Here is a 19,909-nt window from a genome sequence, read left to right on the forward strand (position 1 = left end):
AACTTCTCAACCCCACAAAGACCTGCCTCATCGTAAGAGTGCGATGCCTGGTGGTAACTCTTATCAGCCACTCATCTCTTAAACTTTCACCCAACCAAACAAAATCATAAAAACCTGATGTGACAGGATGCCCTTTATATCCTCAGAATATGAATGCAAAAGATGAGAATCGGGGTATCTGCCTGCTGTTGTGTTTTAAAATACAAAGAATCAACTCATCTCTTCTAAAACTTGTCCATTATTTTTTAATTAGTTCAGTACAAAGACTGAGTTCAGGACAGATCAATATTTTACAGAAAAAGGTTTGGTTATAGCACAGACCAGTCTAACCAGATGGAAATTCAGGCATTACTCTGCAAAAAGGTGCACTGAAGATATGCTAGTGAATCGTATTTATTACCCAGAGTTCATTACACTTGTGAACTGGAATTAGTCTGATGCTTTACATTAATTTTGATGTTGAAGAATGCCCATCTCTTACTTTAAGAAAGGTTTTACATCAACCTGTTCTCACCTTTCAAGGCTGGGATTCAGAAAGCAAGCCTCAAGACAAGAAGCAACTACTACACTTCAGCTGACTTGATACACTGAAAGCACAGTTCTTCCTGCAAGTTTTCTAGCAGAGTGTTCTTCCGCTCTTTAACGTGGCTTTCATTGGAATTTATCTGTTAAAAATAAACTTCTTTAACTGGACACTGAATGAAAGTAATGAAATTCGCTGTGATTATGCTCTTAGCCTGCTTATTTCACTTATTAAAAATTGAGATGAATAAAGATAAAATGCAAAAGCATGTGGCTGGTGTATTATATTGTAAGCATATTTTTGCTACATCAGGGCTATAAAACATGGCAAGTTATTGGATTGCAGAGAACTATGCTTTAAGGAACAGCATCAAGTTCTCTGGAATCCTGTAGCGGCTATGAAATATTGAGGCAAAACCAGTAACTGTTGTACTTTACCATCTCTACAGTGTGTTTTACTTAGTATTGTTTACTTCTTTACTATCCACCCTTGAGCCTCACTTCTCCATCCTTTGCAAAACGCAATGTGTATCTATACAGGGACAATTGTTTTAGAGATCAGCATTTCCCAAGTGGAGATGCTGGGAAATGCATTGCACAATACACCGAGTTGCTGGGTCAGGGCTGGAAGCAGGACAAGAGCTGATAAGATGGTTCTGGCTAGAGGACAGAGCAGGGTGCTCTGACAGAACAGAGATATTAATCCATGATGCTTAGTCTCACACCTTCATCACTGCAGTGCACTCTAAGTCAGGATGCTGCCCATCCCCTTCAACACCTGGCCTTTTCACCTTAGCTCTGGCCACCTCCTCTCAACTTCAACCAGCACTTCATTTCCCTCGTAACCCAATTATTTTTCCCAAAATTCTGCAAGTACAGCTCCAGAGAAAAAAACGTTGGTGCAGAATATATTCTTAGAGAAGCAAAGGAAAGGAAAAAAGGAAGTCTGAGAACTGCTGTTTTCTACCTCTGCACAAAACAGTAGCCCATACATATACACAGGCTTAAGTCTTCTGATGTTTCAGAGGACACATAAGCTGGGTCACGAACCTACAGCAGTTACCTGGGCAGCCTTTAGTGTAAGCTGTGCATGTCCTTCTAACCACTTTGATTTTTAAAGGCTGAATAGAAGGTGCTTTCCTTAAAATAAATCCCATTTTTGTTAAAAGCAACGTAACAACAGTGGGAATATTGTACAGGCAGGATTCCAAACGGTTCCTGGCATTTTGAACGCATATTGTCCAAACCTGCTTAAAGCAGGTCTACACAACTAAACCTTAGCTACCAGCACCTTTTACTTCCATTACTGTTGCTATTAGTGAAGCTGCTGCAGAAGAAAATTTTCTGGAGAGGGAAAAGAGACAGCCCCCTCCCAAATATTAATCAAGCAAAATCTTAACACAGAAAAGGTTTTACCAATGGTTATTTTATTTACATTGTTCTCAACTACTCATTTTGATTGTATCCATTTTAATAAATTACACTGTTTCTGAAGTCCCCAGACAAAGGCTAATACCAGATTTAATATTTATCATTTAGATGAACACTGTCCTGATGCACAGCCTGAACAAACTGGGAAAATACACATACGTTTTCCTTTTTAAAATAAAGGGTGGGTGGGTGCGCTACAGACAGCAAATCCCTGGATTATTCAAAATAAAAGGTGATAAACAGCTACAGCATTCTAAAATATGCAAAGTAAACAGAACCAAAATACTAAGGGACTAACTGTCATGCATACTTTCACTCACAATATTGGCACAGATCTCTTTAGCACAAACAAGAAAGAAAAAACATTGTAAAACCACGAGAAGTGATTGCAAACTTGTTCAAGTTGACAAGCAGCCCCACCAGCTATGTTTTTTGAAGGGTTTTTAACTCAGTAATGAAAGAGACTTGAAATTTGAAGTTGGCCTTTAAATGTTGAAAGTTTACTAATATTTCTTCTTCCATCTATGACTTCAGTACCCTGGGGGTATAGGGGTCTGCTTTACAGAAACTGTATTCTCAGTATAGAACTCCACAGTGCTCAATTTCCACAAAAGTAGCATATGGAAGTTGTATTTTTTACTTTCCTTCAGCTGCTACAAAGACGTGTAATCTCTGAATAAAGATTTGAGTATAGTTTCTCAGTATAAAAGTGAGGTAAGGTTTGTGCAGCGAGGCATTTTTATCAAAGATACTACTTTCCTCTGCAGACTACTTCTCATCCGTAGACTGTTGCAGCTGCAATAATACTACATAACCCTAAAAGACACTGTTTGTTTTTCTAATATAACACAGATGATTGTCTCTTCTTGTTATTAACCAAGTCTGCTTATTATTTCCTGTTGGGTGGGACCTGGTAGTTCTGGCTACATATTCTGAAAATTAAAAAACTGTTTAAGTTAACATTTCCAAACATTTTCAGTCATGAGTGGATGCATTATTGGACAGTCGTGTAAAACCTACAAAACATTTAGGAAATCAAATCAATCACAAGTATTAAAGTGACTTCAGAAGTGCAATCCTCTGAATCAGAATTGTTGGGTGCAGAATTATTGTAGAAAATCTGGACTCAAATTTATTACCCCAGATAACTACTGAATTTGAAGAAAAATTCATAGAATCATGAAATTCATCAGCAAAGAATAACTAGACAACCTGAATGGTTGCTTTATTAAGTGACTTTACAAACAGAATTTTTATGTGTTTTACCCCTTTCCCAAATGTCAAAGTAGTGAACTAATATGATGGGAGGAAACACTAAGATGCCATAAACATATGAACAGTTTTTCCAGGATATTGTTGGAATAAAGTTAGAATGTTTTTGTTAAAACACATTCAAAGCAACTTAAACCAAAAGAATAAACAGTATTCAAATATATGACAAACATACTTTGGTATACGTATAATGCTAAGTATATGTAAAAATACTGAGGTTCAACACAGCAAAACAACTCTAGTAACTGCACTGTATTTTAGCCACGTGGAACGGTAATGCTACTTGAACTAACCTGAATATCATGTTAAAATGCTGTTACTTTTTCCTGCAGACTAAAAAGAATGACTGAATATTCTTTACAAATAGTTCTAGTTCATACAAAGTTGTTCATCAAAGTCAAACTTTAACTTAAAAAGCCACACACACCTCTTTCGTAAGCCTGAAGTGTAATGAATATTAAACAGCAAACTTTTTGGTTGGATGGTGGGGTTTTTTGTTGTTGTTGGGTTTTTTGGGGGGGAGGGGGGGAGAACAGTGTTCCTGAGAAGCAAGAAACAAGCAAACACAAGACTTCAGAAGTCCAGTTCACATAAGGTTTGCTGTATCACCAAGTACTATCACACAGGTTCTGGGGTCTTACTGAAGACACAGTCCCTTATCTCATGAACAACGGTGGCACCAGAGGGCTCAGAAAGTAGCAAGGGCTGTTACCACTGCAATCACAAAAGTGAGCTAAGAGTTTCTTAGTGTCCTTTTGGTTTCGAACAGCCACTGAAAATACAACATGACAGAAAACAGTCAGTTAAATAACACCAGTAAGTGGAACCAAAGATGTAGATTTGAGTCCAGCACTATTACAGTTATACCTTAGGTTTCAAATCTATAGGTGCAAAGTGGTTACTAAGGTTTGGGTTTTGTTTGGTTTTATTTTTAATTTTTTTACAAAGAAATAGTAAAAATCCTACAGCCTCAATTATCTACAGTATCTATGACATAAAAAGCACTCAGACTAAACTAACAAGACCCAAAAACCATTTGCCCGCTTTGTTTCTACTTTGTGTTACAATCTGTCCATAAGTATTTAAACAGGTAGGAATATGATCTTTAAAAGAAACAAAACCAAACAGAAAAAACCCAATACCACACAACTCAGACCTACTTTACTCTTGATCTGTTGACACCAGTACAGTTTGCTTCGAGGATGCAATGAAATACAGAGATGTTTTAGTTTAGCTAATTCTGCACTTTAAATGAAGAAAAAAAATTAGTATCTGGCACTGCTTATCAAAAGAACATAGAAGTTGAAAGGAGGGGAGGGGGGAAATGCTAGTAATAGCAATAGTAGCTTCCTTCCCACACAAGGTATGTCAGCTCCACCTAAGTCCTAAACAAAGGATTTTACCTTGAGACTAGAATAATTTGAAACATCTTTTAAGGCCTTACTTCTGAAACTGTCAGCAATGCTTCAGCAAACTATCTATGTTTAAATGAAAGCACTGATGAAGACTCATTGAATTATTTCTATGCTCAAAATTAGATGCAAACTCAGTGCCTGACTGACCTAAGGGCACAGTTAATGACAACCGTAATTATGATCTTATCAATGCAGAATTTCATAAAAGGTTCACAGCTTATTTAAAGGACATCAAATTAGAAGGTCCACTTCTAAAATACCTGTGTCAGAACTAAAAGGGACCAAGAATTTCTTTTTCATTATTTACCTGAAACATTCTCTCCTCTTTTATAATACCTGTGTGATCTTGTGTACGAGAACCAAAGAAAAGCTATCAACATGATGGAAATATTTTTTTTTAAACTAACTTCAGAGTTTTCATTAGGAGCCTAGGGAAATAAGTAACAATTTTCTTTAAGACTAATGCTTCTGAATATAGTTGGCAAACATCTACAGCACTGAAAGATGAGAAGATTTTAGCAAGTGTATTTTGAAGCAACTGTGAAAGCACAGAAGTAATTAACCAGAATCTCTGAAGACCGCAGAATTTTCTCATCACTAGCTACATTAGGAAGCCAACTATAAGTTAGCAAAAAATAAACTGCCTTTCACTGTACCTTTACAACTTCAAAACATTTACTTTGTATGCGTTCAACTATTGAGGAGGGAGACCTGAACTTTCTAACTGGCATACAGCATCCTTGATAGTACACGCTCACAGGCCTTCAAACTTGGTTCCTGTCCTTCCAGACTCAGCAACACAATAAGCACGATAACATGAATTCCTAACTGCACTTATTTCTAGAGTTTGCATGTATTCAAGAGATACTGGCATAGGAAGGATCTGGGAAAAAGCAATGATGAAAAGGAAGAGTATTGTTTTCAGAAAAACTAAAAAAAAAAAAAAAAAAAATAATCCAGTAATTAGCAAATTCGCATCAGTAGTATTTATTTGTAGGTATCTTATTATCAAATTCACGTAACACCACCGCAATAAAAAAATAATTTAAATTGATTATTAAAATTGATTTTGAAAGTCAAATACATCATAATTGAGAAACAATGAAATTGCTGTTTTTCAATAAATTAAGCAGGAAATTTTCAAATGTGCAAAGAAACGAAGTATCATTGTATGCTTTCTACCCTCTCCCAAGATTCCCTGTTCTCTCTCCCAACACATACTTTTTTCTGACTTCAAAATATATACTACAGAAATATTACCAAGGTGCTGACTGACCTAAGCGAATAGTTATGAAGTTTGTCTGCTACATTATTTTTTAAAAACACATGACACAAAGTGATACAAAGCTGTTCTCAGTTTTACAAACTTAACTCTATTCAAAGTGTATTCATTACTTGCATGAGAAAATAGTTTCATTTTTTGATGACTCTACCGCTGATTAACATTTCTTTCTTTAAAAATGGGATAGAAGGTGGAAAGAAAAAGGCCTTCTCCCTTCTGTATAATATTTCACATTAAATAATTTAACCAACCTTGCATATACTTCAGCACTGAGTTTCCTTGAAATCTCCACATCCTGTGGCAGATGCTGACAACAGTATTTCAGCATAACTGTCAGTTAAATTCTTGAGCCAGGAAAGTTTAGAGAAGAGAGGATTTGCCTCCAGATAGTTACAGGCTGCTTTTTCCTCTTTCGTTTTCTCAATTTGTAGTCATTTTTTGTAGGTTACGAAACACTGTAGACAGGATGACGTCTTACAATGACGTCTTGGTTAATGCTTTGCTAGAATGGGCAGCTACATTCTCTTACAAAAGAATCAAAAATGCTTTGACTGAAATACTATTTCAAAAGTTGATACTTCACAGTACATAGCACAGACTCTGGATGTTAATAAAAGCCAAGTGATGTATTTTCAACCCTGTTCTGTGAGCTTGGCAGTGGTGGTATAGCATCTTAACGCATGTAAGGCACAAGGTAACACAGCTGAGACTTCATCTACTTAGTGCTACTTTTCCCTGTGAACAGGGTAAATGAAAAGAAGACTTCTGAAGCACAAAATATATCAAATATGATTGGTACTTTGAAACAGTTAAATACATCTGTATTTCCTTTAGAATGTTACTCTTTAGCAAAAATTTTGAGCATTTTAAAGCAGGAAGCTGAAACGCAGCAGATGATCCCTTGCCTATAAAACCTTACTTCACAAATGCTTACAGGCACCACATTTACTTATTTAAATGAAATCACATATCAGCAGGCTGCATTATGATAATGGCCAAATACCACATCGCTCACCTGTTCTACAGTTCAGAAACAATGCCCCATTTTATGTTCACATAAAATAAGTCAACAGTGCTTCTTTATCAAAGTTACCATCAAAGCAGAGTGGGTCAATAGGTAAAAAAATAATTGTGAAGGTGTTGAATATTCTTGGGTTTAAGATCAAATGAAACAGAGCCACCGGTCCAATAAAGTTCCTTGTCACGGCAAGAGCTTTTCAGTTTCACCGCTTAACTACAAAACTACCTTTTAGGAAAAAAAAAATAAATCACTAACATTTCTGAAAGCAGCCTTAGGTTACAGCGTGCGACACGGCAAGGCCCCCAGGCCAGGGCCACCCGAAGCTGCCAGCGGCCGGCCCGCACGGACCCGCCGCGCCTCAGGCTCCGCGCCCCTCACCTCCGGCACCACCGGCATAAAAAAGCGGCACCTCCTTTGCCGACAGACAGCCGCTACACGGTCAGCAGAACCGGGGGGTTCAAACGTGTTCGCGTTACTTGACAGTCCCTCGCTGACACCCCTTCCCAGCGAGGAAAACCGCGTCTAACCCACCAGCGGAAAAGCCCCCTGCGTGCTCACAGGAACACAAGCCGCAGAAGAGGCGTGAGGGCCCGCGCACTAACCGGGCACCTTCTCAGAGCCGCAACGGAGAGGAAAGCGGGGGGCGGCCGCCCCTTCCGTCAGCCGCGCACCGGGAGAAAGGCGGTGTGCGCCTCGCCGGGACACGGCCCCCGGCTCCGCAGGCCCCGAATGCCGCCTCACGGCACCGGCCGCCGCCGGCCGGCCGCCCGCCCTTCCCCTCTCGCTCGCCGCAGCCGCCCCGGCTTCAGCGGGAGCTCCGCGCCCAGGCCGAGGCCGCAGGCGAGCGGCTGCCCGGCGCTACGCACGGGGGGACACGCTTCCCGTCGGCAGCACCCCCCCGTCGGCGGGGCGCCGCCACGCTCCCCGCAGCGCTTCCCTCCCGCCCAGCCCAGCCCGAGGCTGCCCGCTCCCGCCCCGGCTTCGCCCCGCGCCGGGCAGCGGCGGTGCGCGACGGAGGAAGCGGAGCCGGCGGCGAACGGGCGCCGAGGTAAGGGCGGGGGAGAAAGAAGGCAGCGGGCGGCGGGTCAGGGGCCGCCTGGGGCTCACCCGGGGCAGGGCTGGCGGCGCCTCCTCCTCGTCGCCGTCGCCGACGTCTGCCGCTGGCGGGTCCCGGCCGCGCGTCCCTCAGCGCCGCGCCATGTACCCGGCGTGACGACGCCGGCGCCGCCCGCGCCCTGGCTCCGCGCGGACTTTCCCCCCTCCCTCCCGCCCGCCCCGGGCCCGCTGGCGAGGGCAGCCGAGCGGCACCGGCTTGCGCGGCCGCCGCCTGCGTAGCCTCCGCCCCCGCGGCCGCCTGCCCCCCGGCTCGCCGCACTTCCTGGCTGGAAATTCCCGCTGACGCTCCGACAGCGCAAACGGCCGCGCTGGAGGGGCGGGGCGGGAGCGGGCAGCCGTTGGGGGGCAGAGAGGGAGCCGGCGGGCGCTGGGCAGGCGCAGCCGCTGGGGGGCGCCCGTACGGCTCCAGCAAGCGCCGGGCGGCCTTGGCGGGGGCCCTGGGCGCCGTCCGCCGCCTCAGGGCTGAGGAGAAGCCCGCGCATCGAGCGGGGCGGCGCGGAGCCAGGGAAGCGCCTGTCACCCCCACCCGCTGGCGACGAAATCCCTCGCCCCGGGACTGGCCCTCCCGCCTGGAGGAAGCCATGTCAATAAATGAGCCTTTTCATCCCAGGGGTGTTATCACCACCACAAGAATTACTGTGTCGTTGCCCGTGTTGCTTGGCCTGCAGTGACATTCTCAACGCTTCTGTGGAGTCAGGCCCGATCTGGTGGCCGCTGACATCTTCGTGTTAGTTAACGAAGTTCTGAAGGAAGAAAGACTATGCATAGAGTGAATTTAAACTCACCTAGTGCCTGGCCATCGGCTGGCTTTCGTGGGCATTTCATAAAAGGGGGCTTGCTGATTGGCTACCACCTGATGCCTGAAAACAGCACTGAGCAGAGTGTACAGGCTACACAGCACCCTTTCTCTGTGGATTGATACAGCTTCTGGCAGAGCAAACTCAAGGTTGGTTAACTTCTGTTAAGCAATGCCAACTATCAATAATATGCTGGTTGTCTTAATACTGAAATCCAAGTTTGTAGTAGAGTAACCAAGTTCCCCAGAAACATCTGATCAAGGCTGAAGAAAATCAGCTAGTGCCATGTTTAATCAGAAAAAATACTATGTGAAACATTAAAGTTCAAACATCTTTATGCTGAGTCTTAAATGTCTGGTTTGCTAAGGTTGAAGAGCAACCCAAATCAGCAGCCAGCATGGCTCACCTGATGTGTGTTAGCCCAGAAAGCAGCACACCTGAAATCGCCTGTGGGGGATTCTGTTATGCTAAGGCCACATGAGGTGGAACTTCAATAGTCATTTAACTCAGACTTGAATGAGACTAAGGAAAGTAATCTATAAAAAGGATTTTAAAAAGCCCTAATAAATGAAATTATATGTTGCTTCTTGTGCTGAAGCAAGGAACTGTAATCGAGCAAAAAAGGATTAAAAAGAAATAGGGTCAAGTCATAAGCCACCTGTTGACTGGAACAAGAAGAAAGATATTTTTTGCCAGAGAACTATTACAGGTTTATGTTTAATACTTTATAGGTAGTCCAGTCATGCCATAGAGATAGACTGTGCTGCTGAACACTTCTAGTCTCTTAGATGGTTGCTGATTTCATTCCTGGAAAGGGTGTAGAGGCAGATGGTATGCTTTGTGCCCCATCTCTAGGTTGGAACAGAGATGTACTCCTTTTGTGCTGAGACTGCTAAAGAGCTTGGAAATGCACAGTATTTTCTCTGTCTCTTGATAAAAGAATCAGTATCTCATACAGGTTACACATACATAATGTATGAAGAGACAGTCATTTGCTTTTTTTGGGATTGCCACTCATGCTCTGTGATGCCATTCTAAAAACGCATTCCCCTGTTCTATTCCCAGTCCAAACTGGGAATTCAGAATGACTCAGCATTTCAGTAAACCACATTGTTCCTTATTAAATGTGGGTACCTTCTAGACACTCAAGATACAATATGAATCCTCTCTGCAGAAACAAGTGCACCGAAGTAAGCAGAGTAAGTGAGAAGAGAATCAGACCCTAAAGCCTTTTAAGAAGGAAGTATGGATGGATTGAAAATACAAGAGGTTTCAAAGTAGATACATTTAAAAGGAAAGGTGCCATGTCACAGCTAGTCAAAGGCATACTCGCAGGGCAAAACCTGTATGAACAAGTACCAGGAAATCGGACAAGGTGGAAAAGTTCCAGAACTTAAGGAGACTTACTTGATAGACTTATTTTAAAAGGATGCACTACCAAGTACCCAGGCTTAGCTTTCCCTGTGAAATCCTAATCAGCTTCTGCAAGTATTTCGGTTTTAAAAGAAAATCCTCTTCTCAATTACTTTCAGAGCTTAAATTCGTTGTTCTTAGACCTTAACACCATAACAGAAATCTTACTTCTACTGAAGCCTACAATAGTGCCAGGCTGTAAGCCCACAGTTTGCTAAAATTATCTTCATAGGACACTCTAGATAAATTAACTACTTTAAAGCACAGGTTTTTCACCTGAAAAGCCAAATGAACAATTATTTCTCTAATCCTGTTTCCAACCACTAGGGAAATGGTGCAGATAATACAGACTCAGGTGTGAGTGGTTTGCAGTGATAAAGTGGTGCTTCTCTCCTGGATAACACAGGTTTGCACTAGTACCATAAAGAAAGATACTTCAGTACCTCAACAGTATCAGCTCACAAATGAAGAGCAGGTGATCAAAGCTGAACCCAAAGGAGCAAATGTTTTATGTTGTTGAGCTGAGACATTGTGAAATGTTACTTGATGTGTTACAGTCTCTGGGAGCTGCTGGGGTGTATTGGAGGTAAGACTTTCTAGTTGTATGCTTATCCAGGCTGTTTCACCTTGGTAAGGTTGTATACATGTATGTTTCCTGATATGTAATATGTGATACAGGAGCTGTGTATGTTCTCTGCTAGGTTTGCTCTGGGAGTACAGGTTCCTTTCTAAGGTCAGAAATCTGTGGTTTTAGTGCTTCTTAATTGTGTAACTAATACTGTTTCTCCTCAGGAATGAAGTGTTATTTCTGAGAATTAAGCTTTATTTCTTTAGGGATGTCTGACAAAAAGATGAACGTGTAATGACTAGCAGAGATTTTTAAAATAATCACTTTCACCTTTATTTGGTATGCTTAAATTGGAAAAACATCATCATTGAAGTTTCCTACTTTTATTTTTTTCCCTGTTTCTGAGTTATTTATTGGAATCAGAACAGGATCTTTTCATTCCCTTTGACGTAGTAACTTTGATACTAAAACAGGAAAAGATGAGGAAAAGTCGAAAATAGCTACTGAGAGATACTTCCTTTTAAAGTTTTCAGCTGCCTGCCTTCATTGGTATGCTAGGTCATACTATCCAAATCTCTTGCTGGTTAATCCGTTATTTCTTTATCATCCAGAAGTTCTAACTTAAAAAATGATTTGCCTTGGATAGTAGCCAGCAATTGTCTTACACTGCAATCCTTACAGAGTTTATCAATGCTTAGCTGATGTTTGCTGTTGGTATTGCTATTATCTCCTGTAACTTGAATCACCAGGGACATAAGAAGACAATATACTTTAAAAAAAATCATATTTTTAAGACAGTGACATCATTTGGAGACAGAATATATAGCAAAATCTAATGAAGTAGAGAATAGAAACCATATAAAAAACTCTAAATAGCCAAAGTATGTGTGCAAAGCCAACCAGTTTGAACTGCAGCTAGAGCAGGGTCTAGAATTCAACAGCGCTGCTGAATTCCCACATTGCAGCATCCATAAGATGTACTTTCTGTCTGTCATCTTTGCCATTTTCTGGTGGATGGTGACTTGGCCTCAATTCATCATGTACTTAATCAGCACTTAGATGGACACAACAACACCCTGCAAAATTCATGTGTGGTCTCTCCTGTAGTCACACAGGTGACATCCCAAATGTACCTTTCACTTGCTTCCTACAGAACTGCAAATCAGGTACGGAATCTGATGTTACCCCCAAAGTGGTTCAGACCTGTAACTATGCTAAAAGATTAAATTTCTAGTGGACTGGGGAAAAGTGCTGGAGCTGAAGCAGGAGAAGATTTCAGTAGTGAATAGCTGTTGGGGTGTGGGGAAGTAGATTTAGCAGTCTTAAATAAGAGATCCATGAGGCTGATGCGTATAATTAATAGAGAAAGGGGAACCTTTGGAGAGAGCTAGAAGTAAACAAGTTATCACGAAACCTCAAATAGGGTATTACTGAGGATAAGCACTAATCTGAACAATTTGAATAGAAGTGAGTGAACCATGTATGTCTGTGTAATAGCTGACTTTTGTGCATGAGATACAGATAGAGGTAAATAACAGGTTAGCTTGGTTCTGTGCTCTGGGTGGGGTGAAGATCTGAATGGATGGGAGTTCATCAGACTGCCTTTTCTGTATTTTCTCCTCCAGACTCCTATAGTTCTCTTGCATTAATAGCTGATAGATACAGTTATAAGTCTACTTTTATCTCTTCTTCCCCAAAGTAACTGTGCCAATTCATTTAGAAAATCTACGCATAAACACTCACGTTAGGTGTTACATTAACAACTTCAGCTCTGACACAGTCTGCTTTGTTTTTATGTATGACTGCTCAACATTTACTCTTATAGCTGTGATGCAGTATAGGGTATCGCATGAACACATGGAGTGAACCAAGCAGAGAAGGCAATTGTATGCATATCATTTTTGGAATGGTTAGCCTAGCCTTCCCTCAGTTTGGCTGTGTAATGCCAGGCCTTCTTCCTTTCTTTTACACTGGCAGATAGCAAGGAGTGTTTCACAGCAAACCTCTCAGTTACACTGAAAATGGTGGTTTATATATTCTGTGTGAACTTGCTGCAAGGTAGCTGCTCTCAATGGAGGGCTATCCGGAGCACAGTGAGTTGTTGTTAGCTAAGTAGCTCACCTGGGCCTTGAAGCTGCTTCATGCAAAAGACAGACCGCTCCAAAAGCGGTGCCTAGGCTTGTCCTACTTACCTGTGTAATAGTGTACAGTATGTACATGTGTTCTCAGAATGTAAATGGTTGTTTATAGAAGCTGTAGGACCATTAGTGGTATGTAGCACTGCAATAATGTGAAGACGTGTACCTTAGAGCTAAAAACAAATTGCTGCAGCAAGCAGTCACAGTTAAAGAGTTGCGCTTCCAGGTAATAAATCTAATAATCTACCAGTTAGTTCCTCAGAATCTGGACCTAGTACCAATTGTGAGTCATTCACTCTTCTGTAGCTCAGATACCCAACACCTTCACCAGCCACTGAAAGCAGAGGGACGGGGTTTTGCTGTTTGAATTCAGTGACAGCAGGCTCTTACCGGTCCACTGGATTCACTCCCTTTTCTTCCCACCTACCTTCCCTGTGTTATGACTAGTAGTGCACTATGGTCATATATGAACGATATATACTTCTAATTTTTATCTGATTACACCCATCAGAACCCAGTTCAGGGACCCAATTGTTTTCCCAAGAAACATAAGTTCTTCCCATAACATGACTGCTTTAGAGCTTCAGCAATATTTCACCCAGTTAGCTAATGCAAACAAGAACAGCTGTTTCATTCTTGTTGTCATTGTCACTTTGTTTTGTTAATAGTCACTTTAGTTAAATATATGCTCAGTTCAATTTATGAGGTCATTTTGTGTTAGGTATACTGAATAGGACCAATGTTAAGACTGTTGAGAAAGCAAAACTTAGCTAACTTGATTTTTATATTACTGCTATTTTATGCTGTACAAACTCTTTAAGGCCCCAGTAGAGAAAAGAAGTTTGAGACAGCTAAGCACTGTACCATATATATGGAAGAGATTTCCTCTGCCACGGGACTTTCAACATTTAAATATATAATGGAAAACAGATTATGAAAGCATAAAGTGGCACTCTCATTGCTGTTTGAACTCATGCAGTGATTTGTTTGTCTTCTGGTCAGCTGTTGGTAGAAGTAGATTCTGATGTTTGGAGCTGTTTCTGTTGCAAATTTTAAGCCTTTACCACAATTTGTCATATTCTTCTTAAAATTCTAGTCCCAGAATCTCTGGATATGTGGCTAGTTTTCTCTCAAGTCTTGATGAAAACTTAAAACTTAGGTTTAAACAACCCCCAAAGTCTCAACGTTCTAAAAGTATCTTTTTAAATGGATGGACATTTGCCTCTTTAGGCAAATCCTGTGGGTTTAGGGGACTTTATTTATCATTTTTTAATGATGGGGGGTTAACAACAGTGAGTGGTAAGCTAAGGAAATTACTAGTGTAATGGACCAAGCCTTCTAAAAATACAAGATTATAAAAGAATATTTGGAGGGCACTATGAAAGGCAAGTAGTCTTACAGATTTGGTTTCATAGAATTTAGTGTTCTCAAGTTTTGCTCCAGAGCTGTGAGAGCTAGAAACTTTTCTTCCCAACGTATTCTGTACTTAAAGCTGCAACATCAGAAACAGTATAGGTGGTAACCAAGATTGTGGTAAGATGCAACAGGCTGATGAAAAGCAAGAGAGTATGCCGTAATGAGAAAAAAAACAACCTTGTGACAGAGCAGGGTTTCAGGAAAAGAGAGGGACCTCAGTCTGTTTTCTACTCTACGCAAGAAAAGCAATGAGTGATAGTAGAGGAGGAAGCAGAGTGTTCTCCTTATTCTAGTTTCTTTCTCAGTTCCCCTCTTGATTTACTGATTAGAAGCCGAAGCCTGGGTGATAATGGAACAGTCTTTTATTATTTCTCTACCCTGTGTAAGATCACGGTGCAGAGGCTTTTAAGCTATAAATTAATATCCAGCACCAAAGCCAGAACTGGTATGACCATGCAATTCTGTTCCTGTTCTGAAGCACATTCTCTTGGATGCTGTCATGCTTACATGGCCCGCCTTGCTTTCAAGGCTAAGGATCCCCATACTGTGCTGTAGCACATTAGGTACGCGTACTTGTACAGACTCAGGGTCTCTGCGCAGCTGAGACCTGACTTGAAGGTGCATGTGACTTTTCTCACCTGAGGATAGGGAAATGGAATTGCAAAGTCTTCAATTGTTTCTGTTTACCTAGACGTCCAAATAAGAATATGAGACTACTGTTTAAGCCCTTGGGTGTATTTACAACAGTTCTTCCCAGCTTTAAGCATTGTGCTGCCAACAGTTGGCTGCACCCAAAGACACTCCCTTAGATAGCATAGTGAGAACTCAGTGCTGCTTGTATTCAGATCAACAGCAAACTCTTGTTGACCTACCTGGGTGTAGGGCTGGCGGCTGAGGGAGGATCCCTGCCTTCTCCACAGACTTGGAAAGCGTTCTGACAGTGGGCTCATCTGACTGTAAATAGTAAGGCTGGGCAGCATCTGCAAAACCATTCAAGTATTTTCTTGAAGCAAGACTTAGCTTTGCAAGCTGTATATTGGTCTGCAAGAAGGTAAGGTGGGTGTCGTGGCGACTTCATGAATGCTGCTGGGTAAGTCCAGCTGAGTCTGCTGGAGTTCTGACAGTGGTCTAGGCATGTTAGAATTACGTTCTTGTGACAAAAATGCTATTCTTATTCTAAAGACACAGAACAAAAGCCCAAAGAAATGAAGATTGAAAATATGAGTGTGTTAGGATGAATCTGAAACACTGAGAATCTCATTTTCCTCACAGTTCTCACTAGACAAATGAATATGCCCACATTATCACTTACAATCTGTGTGCGCCATGTTTGGACAGTTCGTACAGCTGTGGAGCCCACTGCATCTTACTTCATCGCACGAGAATACTTGGAGGAGGTGGTTGTGCCATTAGAAGAAACTCATCTGTCATTGTACAATACTACAGGACCTGCCTGACTAGAAAAGTTGGACACACTGGTATAGTACTTGCTATTGTAAAACATTTTCCCCTGTTGACCTCAGCTGCAGACGTATTTTTTAGTACTTCTGCAATTGTACTTAAGTGTCCTAGTCAACTATCCAGAAAATGAGAAACACTGACTATATGTGAAAAGTTTGGTTTAAGTGATGTGACTAGCATCATATGGGAACTCTGGCACAGAAGAGGAAACATTATAGTTTATTTGATCAGGATTAAGGATATAAACCTGTCTCTTCCAGGTTTGTTATAATCCTCACAGTTTTTACCAGGAAATTAACAGAGACTTCATGAAAAGCAGTCTCTTTTAACATGCGGCTCTTCTCTAGAGCAGCACCATCTTAACAACTCTGCTTGATACAGATGCACTGGAGCAACAACTTTCATACAAAGCAAAGAAATTTTGCTAAAGTTATAAAATGAAAAGAATATTCTTTAAGAAGTTCTCATCAATAGATTTTTAGTGCTATAATACGATCAGCCTCATTTATAATATAAAGACAAGCTTGTGGTTAGAGCAAAAGTCTCAGAATCTGGGTTCTCTATCTGAACTTCCAGTGTAACCTCTGAGAAAAGAAACTCTGGCTATTTATGTTAAAGACTGGAGAAGGAGTAGGAAGAGCTAAAACAAAGGTAATAGCCAGTGACAAATTCTTATTTAGTATTGCATGTAACCCTTAAATTATTTTCCACTTTGCAAACAAATGAACAGCATGTCAAGCAAACAAATCTCCAAATCCTGTTTTTGCTGAATTAGATAGCAAAACACTTACTCCTATTTTGGTCCTCCACTGACATGCAGTAGTGATTTTTCTGGTTGCATGAAATGCCTGTGGTGTGGGGTATTAAAACTGGATAGCTACCACAAGTCAGTCTCCTGAACTGCCAATAGTTTCACTAAGCTGTGCCTTTTAGAAGAGTGGCTTTAAAACCTTGAAAGAGGCTTAAATAAACTTGAAACTGGAAGAGACAGGCCCAGATTTAATCAATGTATGACTTGTCTTCCCCTCTTTATCAATACTTTATGTGACAAAGTCACATAAGCAGCGTCTCTAGCTGAGAAATACTGGCTCCCTAAAAATGGAGCAAGTGATTCCTTCTTTAGAAGATTCTCTGTTTATGAATAGCACAAGTTGAAACAGAAATGCAGAGCAGGAAGGTAAACCTGAAAACTGGACTACTGAGATGCTTTTTATCATGATGACTTACATAAAAAGTTAATCCCCAGTAATTTTCATCCAATAAGACCTGAAAATGTCAAGCACCATTGAATCTCAGGCATTTATTAAGTCTTTGATGTTACTGAAATGGAAGAATTCTCCTCATCCTCACCCTTTTAAAAAGAAAAATATTTCTGAAGTCCTTGATGGTCTCTCCCTGCAGTGTGAAGTATATGCATGACTCCTTACTTGCCATAAAATACTGTAAAGTTATGAAATAATCAGGTAGCACTGAAAATAAGAACGCTGTCATCTCAAACTGTCAGGAGCCTCATGATTTTCTGAGGATTCTAGCAGTGTTTCTCAGACTGTGATTCATGTCTTTAACAGAGCAGGTCAGAGATTTCAGTAGAGAAGCCTGATCACATGCAGTGCATGCCCAAACCTGTTACAGTTCTTTACCCCGGGGGCCAAAACCAACCACAAGTGTTTCTGTTTCGTCACCTTACCCTTAACAGAAAAAACAGCTATTGAGATTTATTGTGTTTGTTATTAAGATCTCTTAATAGCTATGCAAACTGCCTCTTTCCATGCATATATCAAAGCCATATCATCTTGAAAAAAAATTCAAAAAATCAGTTCTGACTCCTTTTAACTCCTGCATGTGCTTCTGTGCCAAGACTACTATAAGGGTCTGAGCTAGACCCTATTTAGAAAATGTGTAATTGACAGAATACTTTGCCAAATTCAATGGCCATTTCTAGAATGGAAAGCTCCCATTGATTGTGAGTTCTAAATATTTTCCACTTTGGCTTGCATGGAAACACTTGAAAGATGCGTTAAAGAACAGACACAATGTAAATAAAATATGGGTGGTCTATACAGAACAGTCACATCTAGTTAATGGAGACAGTCTAAAACTTAGTCCTGCCCTGAAATCCATAGAAGAAACAGACGTATTCTGTTTTTAACATCTAGCTTAAAAGACATTTGACAATTTGAACAATCTCCAAAATCTCCAGATTTGGTAATATTCACGTCAGGCATTTGTTAGGCGAGTACCTCTGAGCTGTGAACAGCAGCTCTGGAATCTCCAGACTTGCTGAAATAGTTCTAAAAAAACTTAAGCAGCTTGTCAGACTTCCTACATCAATCTAAACTTGTTTAACAAAGACCAGAGGAAAAAAATATAGAAGAAATTCTGAGTAAATGGAGTCAGTATTTATCAGTGTCTGTCTTGGCCGCATAAGAAAGGATGCAAACTTCCCACAGAACAAACAAAAAAAGCCCCAGTGGATTTCTATCTAATCCATTGTGTTAAACACTAACCCACACTGACAACTGGGTACTGTACTCTGCCACTGTGTGGAAGTTTTCCACAGCGGAACTAAATGCCAAAAAATTGTATTACAAACAGAAGGTCATAGAGCTAAGGAAATTAGTCTTAAAATAACACTTTTGTCAACATTAAATAGATCACCAGAAAGAAGAAACAGTATGCTTGGGGATACCAGTAAAGGCATATTGGTGCTCAAGTCATCTGATAAAGTTCTCATGATCTGATAGGAGGCTACTTCAGTCATATGACAGAGACCCTGAAGAGCCCTAACAGGAGTTGAAAATTCAGGGCTTTTTTGCTTCTACAATGTATGCTTTATCAGGAAGACAGTAATAAGAGAAAATACTCTGGTTCTTCTCATTAAATATGGAATCTGAGACACGTAATGACAGGGTGAGTCTGAGCAAAGGTGCTTGTTTTTAGGGGCTGTGCTCTTTTTTTTTTTTTCTTTTTCCTTTTTTCCTCAAGAGCTGTAAATGCCTTTTTTTCAGAGAAAAAGGGTGGTGTGCTAAGAAATCTTTTGCAAAGCTTTTCCGTTTCTGAAGAGCTCATGTACTTTGTGATTTGTGTGGGAAGGAATGTATTTAAGCTCCTGAGGGACTTAGGGCTAGGCTCTGTGGGGAGAATGTTAAATTGTGAGCCTGACTTAGAAGATGTCATCTGTATCCTGTTGATGTTTTTAGGCCATGTCTTGACAGGATTCTCCACAAGTGAAGAACTGACAGTAAGCACAGCAAGCTTGTGTCCAGGAAAAGCCTCAGCCCAGAAAACTGGTAGAGCAATAAGTCTATGGAATATTTGGTGATAGCAGGAGCAATGTGATGCAGACTGATATGATAGTTCGCTTGTCAGGGCAAACAGATAACTGACTTAAAGAGTCTGAAAAACACTGTATTATGAGTTGTTTGTAGGGTGCAGTGGCAGGGGGTCTTGTTGCCAGCTGTATGGACAGACTTTTGAAGAAATGCTAGAGAGGAACTGACTCTTGCAGTAAAACAGGTAACAGTGACACAGGGATGTTCTGCAATCAAATTCAGGCTGTGATGTAGAAAAACAGAAAGCAGAACCTCCATGCATAATTTTCTGAAATTTGCTTAATACTACATGCAGCGCCAATCAGATTTGCTGAGCTAGCTTCAATATACAGCAGAGAAAATGACATCAGAAGGAAAGTTTGAAGTTTTTGGGAAGTGTCCACATAAAAATGTGAAAGGTTATAGCAAGTGTGTGCCACACCATGCCTAAGGATCCCGGTCCTCCAGTTGCTTCAACTGAGGATCTGCCCAAAGTCTTCCTTGCTACAGAAACCAACATGCCAGAAGCTAACAGATTTTGATCTTTCATTTGCTATGGTGTCAAGACACTATAGGATGTGATCCACCATCCACAAAGTAGGCTGTAGCCAGAGTTTTACCATTGTGTTTCTTTCATAAGCTTACCGGAGAGACTCCTAAACTCTCATTTTAAGAAGATAAAGGCCACAGAGTTGTTCCTCTTTTAGCTTTTTGAAGTAAGTTCACTGCTTTTGATTGATCTGAAA

The 19,909-nt window shown here is 41.0% G+C and overlaps 1 protein-coding gene across 1 annotated transcript in view; it reads right to left on the minus strand.

Moving 5' to 3' along the window:
• NFKB1 (nuclear factor kappa B subunit 1) overlaps positions 1 to 8,657 on the minus strand; it is a 60,523-nt gene extending 51,866 nt beyond the window's left edge. The window contains 1 exon segment of the mRNA XM_055700225.1: positions 8,051 to 8,657. Within this exon segment, the coding sequence (XP_055556200.1) occupies positions 8,051 to 8,642 (592 nt within the window). The 5' untranslated portion in view covers positions 8,643 to 8,657.
• Positions 8,658 to 19,909: the final 11,252 nt, after the last annotated feature.

Source organism: Falco cherrug, chromosome 1 (genome assembly GCF_023634085.1).
Source record: "Falco cherrug isolate bFalChe1 chromosome 1, bFalChe1.pri, whole genome shotgun sequence".
NCBI classification, from domain to species: domain Eukaryota; kingdom Metazoa; phylum Chordata; class Aves; order Falconiformes; family Falconidae; genus Falco; species Falco cherrug.